This window comes from Cynoglossus semilaevis, chromosome 2, assembly GCF_000523025.1.
Source record: "Cynoglossus semilaevis isolate Cse_v1.0 chromosome 2, Cse_v1.0, whole genome shotgun sequence".
Taxonomy (NCBI): domain Eukaryota; kingdom Metazoa; phylum Chordata; class Actinopteri; order Pleuronectiformes; family Cynoglossidae; genus Cynoglossus; species Cynoglossus semilaevis.
This window is the reverse complement of record NC_024308.1, coordinates 15,412,567-15,422,575: the sequence shown is the minus strand read 5'-3', so window position 1 is coordinate 15,422,575 and position 10,009 is coordinate 15,412,567. Positions and strand designations below refer to the sequence as shown.

The following is a 10,009-nucleotide window of genomic DNA, read 5'->3' as shown; positions in this document are numbered from 1 at the left end:
CTTCTGCCTTTTCCCTGCAATACCCAGTAGATGGTGTAGAAAATGATACACGAACGCTCCATCTATCTGCTCCTTACCCACCCCTGTTCAATTTTAGGACAGTTGTGGCCCAAGAGTCAAAAAGTTTACCCACTCATTAATGTTAGCTTTTACAAAAACCTAAAAGTTAAACCTAAATACCTAAAATTAAAGCTATATAAGACAAAACTGACCCTATTTTTCCAAACATTCCAAACATTTCTGTACTGTATGTGTTTGATTCGACAGGACCACAGAAGAACACTGAAATATAAATACTATCAAACAATAGAAATGTTTTTTAATCTGATTGATCGGGGCAGCTGTCAATTATTCATGTAAATAATAAACGATTAACGATGTAAATAATAATGATTAATCATTAATAATAACAATTAACCGTGATTAATCAAGATAAATCAACATTCCCAAATACAGCAAAACAACATTTTCCTTAATATTAACAACAATAAATTTAACATAAAATTCAGACAGTACAAAAAACAGTCATCAATATCAACACAGGCCACTGTGTAGTCACTGCAGGATCACTGTCTTCTGTATCTATTCCTGGCCTATAGAGATGCATCACGGTGAAGTATTTAACACTATGTGACCCTGTTGTTGTCAGGTAGAGATGGAAAGGCTGAGAAAAGAGGAAGAGGCAACATCCGCAGCCAAAGAGAAGGAGCGATTGGGACAAATGGTACAGAGTCTGGAGCAGGAGCTGGCTGACAAACTCAATGAGCAGCAGACTCTGCAGGTGACACTCTACGTTTTTAATTTTTGGTCACAGGAACAAGGAGCACTGTTGGAGAATGGAGAGGTCAATGATAGGTTAATGACAGCTACATTTTTTTTTTTTATAAACCAATTTTTGTCACATGCTTGGTGTAGTAGTTGCGCCCTCAACCCAAACCACAGCGAGGACACCCGGCAGTAAAACTCTTCCAGACAGTTTTATTTTCCTTCATTAACAGAAGGATATTTTAAGCCAAAAGAACATTCAAACTGACAGTGCACTTTCCAGATCAGTAATGATAAAATCAATAAAAAATCAATAAAAAATCAATGATAAAATCAATAAAAATAATAGTAAAAAAATAAAAATAAATAACAAAGCCAACTTGAAAAAAAAAACATAAGCAGAACCCATTTACCCATTAGTGCATTTCAATTGAAAGGATATAATGATATATCCATCCTATACTAATATGAGTAGTGGTAAGTATTGCTATAGTCTATAACTATATTTGATTATATAATTATATTTTATTATTTTGTCCAATTAGCTGATAAATCAACAACTTATAATGATAGGATACACATATTCAAAATCAGAGGTGATTTGGAAGCTAAGTACAAAAGACTTAGGGATGTTCGATAATATTGGCCAACAGTTATTATTGGCCCTCCGATAATAAAAACCCAATTTTTATTGTGTATTTTTAATGGCTAGTTTGCTCTCACAGAGGACTCGCATTTACCTGAAAGTCAAAAAAAGAACCTAAAGGTAGAGGGCGACATTGCTGCAGAAACGATCAAAAACATAGCCTACCAGTGACCCATCTGGATTTAAGGAGTATTACTTTTTAATTACTACCTTAGGTCGTTTCTTACCCACCTGTACATAACATTACAGACGTGGTTCATGTTAACTGGGGTGACATATTATTTTGGTGATTTAAGAACAACTGCGAACATTTCATTTCAGTTTTTATTAATTCGTTTCAGGACTACGTTTCAAAGTTGGAGCGTTCTCACACTCAGTCCTTACTGGAAGTGACAGCCCGCCATCACCACGAGCTTGATTTGGAGACGGAGCGTTTGCGGGACAGCCAGCTGCAAGCAGAAGAAGCGCTGGAGGCCAGGGAGAGGGCCCATCGTCAGAGGGTGAAATGCCTCGAGGAACAAGTAACTCTCGTTCCAAATCAAATCAAATCTACACCTACTGTTCTGAATATACAGGAAGTCCTCGGTTTATGGCGTCCTCCACCTACAGTGTTTCGTGGTTGCATCTCCATCTCCCTTAAATTTACTGATAATGTCTGTAATGAAGAACTTTTATTGAAACACAATTGCAGTAAGTCGTTCTAAACTCACTTTATTGCTCGCAACCAAGCTTCTCCGAAAAAAGGAGTTTGGACAAAATCGGCATATCGGATATCGGCAAAAAGTTAATATCGGACGTCCCTAGTTTGTAACAACGACAATGTAACAGTACTCCCCACAAATAAACATTTTGCTTTCTAGGGCCACATACAGTTTGAAAAGGTGTCAAGTGGGCCGGACTTGCTTTCTAGGGCCACATACAGTTTGAATAGGTGTCAAGTGAACCAGACCAGTACAATAATAACATAACTACCTATACACAACATATCGGCAATGTTTTTCCCCTTTGTTTTCAAAGCAAGTACAAGTATATTAGAAAATATAAATACCCAATGAAATATAATTTGACAAAACATCACCAACATGAATTATTGTGCATTTTTTCGAAATTTCTGAAGTGGGCCGGATTTAACCCACTAGCGGGCCGATTTTGGCCCCCGGGCCCTATGTTGGGCACCCCTGCTTTAACAGTACCTCCTTAAATAAAGTGCTGCTTTGGAAACACTGAAGCTGAGCAGGTCTGAACAACCGTTGGTCTGTCTTTTATGTTGTTCCAGATACCTTCTACCTTCTATGTCAAACCCGTTGTATTTGTCCTTTGTTTGTGACCAGGTGTTAACTCTGAGGGAGGAACTGGATCAGGAGACAAGGAGACGGCACCAGTATATCAACCAGATGCTGCAGCGCAGTGTTTAGGCAGAGACGCTGCAGTGAAGTATGTAGCACCTCTGGCCTTCTCGCTCACTCTTCCCTCTGGCAGCTCCCCGACAACGTTATGTTACAGGCAACCAGCGCATTTGGAAGCACGCTCCCACTGGGCTCACTCCCACCCGCGCACATGTGCTCGACGGCTTACATTAATCTGCGGGAAAAGTCAACAACAACAAACAATGAGTGTTTTGTTTATACGCGGACTGGATGTGCCAAATAGTTGTACGGATTTCCTACAGCCCCGCTGCAGTCCATGTTTAACTGTTTGTGCCGTGTCGTTTTTTTTTTCTTCTTCTTCTTCTTCTGTTGTTGTTGTTGTTAGTATACACATTTATCATAAAAAAATAAGTATTAAATTCCGCAATCAGGTTTTGATATTTATTCTCGCACTCTTAGTTTCTGGCTGATTTTTCCCGGTGTTTGGTTTGACTTGTGGTGTGGAATCCTCTCTGAAACTGATAGATTTTGTCGTCGTATTTGATTGGATTGATAGATAGATAGACTTGGGTGACGTGTGTTAATAAAAAGAAATGACTTAGACGAATTTAAAGGTGGTCGTTTTCTGTGAACTGAACCTCTGTGTTTGGCTCACACCATAAAAAGCCTTTGTGAATGCAGTGTTGTGGGTGAGAAAATGACCTTCGCTCTCTATAACCAGCTTCATCTTCGGCGTTTTTCTTCTCACAGCTGTCAGTCCTTCGTGTGTCCCCCCGCAGATCTTTAATCTCCCCTTCGCTAGTTAGAAAGTTAGAAACAACAAATGTTTTTCATTCAGTGCGATTGAAAGTAGCTTTAATCCTTTACCCTTTCATGTCAGTTTTTTTTCTTTCTTTTTCTTTTTTTTTTAACCATACTTTTGGCACACTTTCCGCAGTGTTCACGTGTGACCTCTCGCTATCTCACCTTGCGTGTCTCGGCTTCTCTGCACGGTGGGAGAAAAACTCTTGTCAGTTTCTTTAAAACAGCCCTTTGATTATCATAGATCCACCCAGTGGTTATCCAGTTACCGGCCTCTTTTCAGCTATTGGCCGCAAGCAGCTAATTATGCAAGGTAGTGAATCCCTGTGGGGGAGGTGGGGCCAAAACTGAAAGAACTCCTTTGGCAGGCAGAATAGAGCTTTTATTGAGGATATTTCTAAGCTGACCATCAGGGACCAAATCACTGGATTGTTTTTGAAAAAAAAAAAAAGAGAGAAAAAAAAAAAAAAGCGCTTCTCAGCTGAATCACGCTGCCTGCCTCTTTCATTTCTTCACTCGTTTCATTTCAGAGACACGGAGTGTAGAGCTCATGCAGTGCCCAGCAGCAAGCAGAATGCAAGGAATCTACAGCATTCCCCAGTCTCACACTGGAAGCCCACTTCACTACTGAAGGAGTTAGAGGGGAGAGAGAGTCAGACAGAGAGGGAGAGAGTCAGAAGAGAGAAGTCAGGGGAGGATTCACACCGGTTGAGAGGAGGAAACAGTCTTGTCCCGTTTGAAAAAAAAAAAAAGAGAGAAGCTCTCGGTGCCTCAGGTGTGTGTGTGTGTGTTTCTGTGTGTGTGTGTGTGTGTGTGTGCGTGTGTGTGCTTCTCCCTCCCTCCTTCTGGTGCCTGCTGTCAGCTCCATCTTTGTGTGGCTGAGGCCATGGTGTTGGTGCTGCGAGCCCTGCTGACCTGCCTCTGCACTTTGCTCTCCCTGGACCTGCCGCCTGGGGTGCACCCCGCTGTGTCCCTGAAGGACTTCTACCCCTTTGGTCAGGACAAAGGGGACTCCCAGACCAACGCTCAGGACGACGGCGGCTCGGGGCTTGTGGACATTTCTGTTGCTTTTCCCTTCTTTGGAGACCGGCACGCAGGACTTTATGTGAGTACCGAGCCTTTAGGGCATGTGTGCGGTGTGTGTTTCCATGTTGTTTGTAGAATATCGCGTGTTTTCCCTCACATGGGTGTATCCTCAGTGACATGCTCTGCTCTTTTTTATATTTGAACCTTGGCCCAAATGTTTGCAACAAGCAAAGTGTAAGTCATTCCTCTGCAGAGTCGCTGAAGAGCTGTTAGGGGAAATGTCAATTTGTGTTAATTCTGTTGCTGCAGAGCATCTGTGAGCACTTCTTCTTTATGGGCGGGGGGGGTGAAGGGGAGGGGGGGTACGGACGCCCCGAGAGAGGCAACCAGTGCTCATCAGAGAGAGAGAGAGAGAGAGAGAGTCAGAGTCGACCGGTTTGATGAGGATTTTTTGAAGCAACGCGACCAAGTCCACTTTGATCTGCCTTTGTCATGTATTGGGTTCAGTTCCAGCACACGGGAAGGCAGAACTCCCTTAAATCAACACCACCTGTTGTGGTTATGCATCCGCGTTTGCTTTCATGCCTGATTGAACCACGGTCAGCGCGGGCTGAAGAAGCATGGCAACAATGGGCAAGGGCAGTTTTATTTCGTTTCTGAAAGAGCTGAGGTCAGTCTCCCAGTGAAGACATGAAGGGAAAAAAAACAGTTGTGGGTATTTCTGTACTTTGTATCTTTTAGATCAGTTTACCAAACTTTTTTTTTTCTGGGAACCCATACCTTCGCGACCCAGGTCAGTCATAAACTCCTGGGAAACATGATGCAAGACGACCCCAAAAAAAAAAAGAAAATCTTGCGACCCACCTGAGGGTCACGACCCAGTCTTTTGGAAACAATACTGTAGAACAGGGGTGTCAAACTCATTTCCACCAGGGGGCCACATCGGCAGTACAGTTCCTCTTGAAGGGCCGGTTGTAATTGGAAGACTCTATAGATCAGGGGTCAGCAAACCCCCGGTCCGTGGACCAATACCAGTCCATAGGTCACTTATTATTTATTCATTTATTCATTATACAAATACTGTTCATTGCTGTGTAATAATAAAAAACTTTTAGTTTCTTAGGTTAAGAAACTCTGCTGTATGGACTATACGGAACATTTTTTAAGCTCCCGCGGGCCACACAGAGTGGCTTGGCGGGCCGCATTTGGCCCCCGGGCCTTGAGTTTGACACTTATGTTGTAGAGTAAGCGGATGAATACCTAATAATCACATCGGACATGATGGGACAAGTTTCTCATCACTCGGTTTGTTGAGCACGGGTTGAATTATTACCTGATTTAAAGATAAAAAGGTGTGACGTTTGTGTGGTGAAAATGAACTGTGTTGTGATGCACTCCCTCCCTGGCCCAACAGGTCATAGGCAGCACTTGACGTTACATTCAGGCTCATTTGAACGCCTCACCTGAATCCGTCAATCATCCTGTGTAATGTCAAGTAAACAGGTCCCACGTCGCCCTCTGATGTTTGGTATTTTACCAAGCACATCAACCAAAAAAATTTATTTATTTTTTCCCACAAGAAGTTTGCGCTAGACGCACAATCCGCGTCACATAGAGCTGACAGATCCCATCAAAGCCTCATCCATCAACCTCTGATCCCGCCTTAATGCGCGACATCTTATTTTAAACAGCTGGAATTAACACATTGTCGATTTAGGTCCTGACACAGCCGTGTGACTCCTCCTATCCTTCCCGGACTTGGCACCGCTCCAGTACCACTTCTGCCACCCGGTGACCGCGCTCAGTATCTGGGAGTTTTTTTTTCCTTCTGCCCTGACTCTCCTCCCCCACCTTTTTCATTTAATGCCTCGGATAACATGGCAGGGGTCTTCCCCCCGGAGCTGTCCAGCTGCTTTTTCTGAGAGATGACCAATCACTAAAACAGAACACAGATGTATCTACAAAGCTTCGTGGGCTGGGGCTTTAGCTCGCAGATTAATTTCTCTAATGGTCAGGTCAGTGTAACAAATGGAGGAGGACATCCAAGGTCAAAGAAAAGAGAACACAAGTTTGAGAGCAGATGTGAAAAGAGATGGTTGTGGTCCAAAACATTTATTGGCCGGGGGTAATCTCCGATGGCCTGTTAAGTGAACTTACAAGGTGGGACACACATTGTTATTTATACCAATAAATGTACAACACAGTGTTTGGTTTTTGGTTGTGTAATATTAGGTTGAAAACATTCACAAAAGTCAAAGCACTTTTTTTTTTTTTTTTTTTTTTTTGGAAGAAGAAGAAGAATTGTGCCAAGAATGTGCTACAGTGTAAGTGCGGTCTTTAACTGACTCCACATCTGTGACTGCTCATCTGCTCTCCTGAAAACATTCAGCACTTACACTTGGTTGATCTTTTCAATCATTCGCATTCACTCAGCCACCACATACAGTATATGGCTTAAAGATGTGGGCAGCAGCCCCTCTAAGTCACAGTGTTGTTAGAGCACGTGTCTGAGTTATCTTAGGGGGAAGTTCGACCGACACAATGAGACACTGTTCACACGATGTTAGCGTTAGCATTTACCTGCAAAACAATTGTCATCTGTTAGGCTCTCGTTAAACATATGAAAATCAGTCTGGATTTAAGCAGAACATACACTCATACAGTAGAAACACACACTGACCTGAATGTATTACTGCGCCATTATTACCATATATACGGCTTGACTTTTCTGTTGTAGACATGCTCAGCTCTTATTTTTTTTATTATTTCTTTGAAAAAAAAATCCGCCGATTAATATTTTTTAAATATTAATGTAATGATAATTTAATAATTTGAAGACCATTTTGTAAAGAAAACCTAAAGTTACTACTGGCTTTCTCACAGCAATGGAGTGTTCTGCCAGAATTCCAGGCCTCTCCAATAGATGGCACTGTGAACCATTCTGCAAAAGCTGTAGAGCACTTTCAAGTCCCTGGTGGTCTAGTGGTTAGGATTCGGCGCCCTCACCCTGATTTTTAAAAACCTTGTTGTACTGTTCGGAATATTAGATTTAAGACGTCAAATTAATTAAATAAGCGTAATGAAATAGAACAGAAAACTGTTGCTATTAAAAATCATGTTTTAACACAGAACACACAGAGTTGCTTGCTGATTCAAAATAGCGGGACAGGCTCAAAAAACAGTTGCTTAAATGGATTCAAAATAGCAGGACAGGCTCGAAACACAGTTGCTTACATTTTTTTTTTTTTAATTAAACTTTCTTGATCGCAAATTGAATTATTGTGTTAACAGGCTGCTCCTAACAGGCATGCTAACCCACTTCCACTATATAACCGAAAAAGTGCATTCCCTGACCGGGAATCGAACCCGGGCCGCGGCGGTGAGAGCGCCGAATCCTAACCACTAGACCACCAGGGACTTACGTAAGAAGAGAAGCAGAGATGAATGACTTTGTTACTGCACCTCTGACTGTCAATGTGAGCGTCACGGTCTAACAGCGTGATCCCTGAGTCTGATGTTCTTTTCTACTACGGTCACTCAGATCAACTCCTTAAAGCATTGTTTCCCAAAGACTGGGTCGCAACCCTCAGGTGGGTCGCAAGAGGAGGGTTTCTTTGGGTCGTCTCGCATCATGTTTCCCAGGAGTTTACGAATAATGTCTATTGACTTGGGCCACGAAGTTTTGTGACTTTTAAAATATGGTTCCCCAGAAAAAAAGGTTTGGGAAACACTGCCTTAAAGTTCTTATCTTTGTTAGTTCTGAACTGCAATCCTTTTGTCTCGGCCTGTCATTCTTACTTTCAAACTTTGAATACATAGTTGTAAAAGATAAAACAATCTCCACCGTTTTGTTACTCCACTGCGACACAGTTCAAACTCTGTGTCCATTTGTATCCATAACAACCTACCCGAACGTTCCGAAAGAAGCGAGGCCGAGTGCAGGGCTGTCAGCCGTAGTTACTTCCTCCAATAATTGGACAAGCAACTGTGTAACTGTGAAACTTCTGTTTCTGACCAGGAAAACGAATGTTTTCCTGCGTTGATCCACCAGCACCTTTTTCATTTAGGAGTTTGTCTTGGCCTAAGTTAGGCCAGATGAAAGTTTATTTTTGTCCATAAATGGCTCGGATTTAAAGAAAACCACCCAAGACAAATCTTGGACATACCCAGCGAAGAATTCCCAAGAAAAATAACGGGAGTTGAAGAGTGAAGTGGCACCATTGAGAGTGAGAGAAAGAAATACGCTGAGGGGGGAGATGCTGCTTACACAGTCGAATGATCACATCTTTTTTCCCCCCGTGTTTCTGACCTTGGTCATGTTCCTTCGTAACACGAGGCAACTCTGAACACATTCACTAGTTCGTATTGGTGAAAGGGGGAACTAAACACAAACTTGGAACTTAGCTTGTGACGCTCAAAAAAACTACTAGGAGACTGGCTCACAGAATGGTACTGTAGGAACAAAGACAGACTGGTACGGAAGGTTCACGGAAGGTATAGATCAAGGGTGTCAAACTCATTTCCACCAGGGGGCCACATCAGCACTACAGTTCCCCTTGAAGGCTGTATAGATGTTACTACTCCATAACGTATTAATGTTTTTGCAATTGATTATTATTTATTCAAGTTACAAATATTGTTCATCGCTGTGTAAGGGCCATACAAGATGACTTTGTGGGCCACATTTGGACCCCAGGCCTTGAGTTTAACACTTTGTATAAACAAAGGAATATAATTATGATACACAGATGATACACAGATGCAGTGAGACACTACTTAACCTTGAAAAAGTTAATGGGAAGAAAACTATTTTCATTAAATTCATTTAAAAAAAATGCCTGAATAGAAACTAAATTTAAAAATAACAGATAAAGATCAGACAATTCCAGGGCTGAAACATGTTAAAGGTAAATAAATTGTAATAAATAAATTGTGTATTTATTATTATACATTAATTAAACAACAAATACAGACAGAATAGCTGTTTGACGTATGTTGAGATTTAGGTTGGCGATGGAATCCATTTGTTTCTTATCGTAAATTAGTCTGGGGGACATCGTGTCAAAAGTAAGCAGTTTAGTTTATATTGGAATCCAGTTGCGGTCCATATTGTACAATTTGGTGGGCCAGATTTGGCCCGCGGGCCACCAGTTGGTTGTCATTGGCTTGAAGGATGGACGATGAATGATGATGGATCATGATTTGATAAGACTGATTACAGGGACATTGTGTCAAAAGTAGCAGACAAAGATATTGGTATTTTCCCCCATTAGAGAGAAACTGTTTGGAATTTTACAGATAAAAATAGAGCTCAGCGGTTTTGACCTAATTGCTTAAAAAGTTAAAATGAGCGAGCATATTATATAACATTACCCAATCAGATATCAGAATACCAAAATTGGAC

General features: G+C 41.7%; 2 protein-coding genes and 1 non-coding gene across 3 annotated transcripts in view; 2 read left to right on the top strand and 1 right to left on the bottom strand.

Annotated features, from left to right (window-relative positions):
- Window positions 1-4,074, top strand: part of crocc2 (ciliary rootlet coiled-coil, rootletin family member 2) — a 37,512-nt gene extending 33,438 nt beyond the window's left edge. The window contains exons 34-36 of the mRNA XM_017040459.2: window positions 650-781; window positions 1,753-1,932; window positions 2,743-4,074. Of these exons, the coding sequence (XP_016895948.1) occupies window positions 650-781; window positions 1,753-1,932; window positions 2,743-2,826 (396 nt within the window). The 3' untranslated portion in view covers window positions 2,827-4,074. The remainder of the gene's footprint in view (window positions 1-649; window positions 782-1,752; window positions 1,933-2,742) is intronic.
- A 270-nt stretch (window positions 4,075-4,344) lies between these two features.
- The window catches only part of sned1 (sushi, nidogen and EGF-like domains 1), a 26,502-nt gene continuing 20,837 nt past the window's right edge, over window positions 4,345-10,009 (top strand). The window contains exon 1 of the mRNA XM_025053688.1: window positions 4,345-4,684. Within this exon, the coding sequence (XP_024909456.1) occupies window positions 4,466-4,684 (219 nt within the window). The 5' untranslated portion in view covers window positions 4,345-4,465. The remainder of the gene's footprint in view (window positions 4,685-10,009) is intronic.
- On the bottom strand, window positions 7,951-8,022 carry trnae-cuc (transfer RNA glutamic acid (anticodon CUC)). The gene has a single exon. It is a non-coding gene; the product is annotated as a tRNA-Glu (tRNA).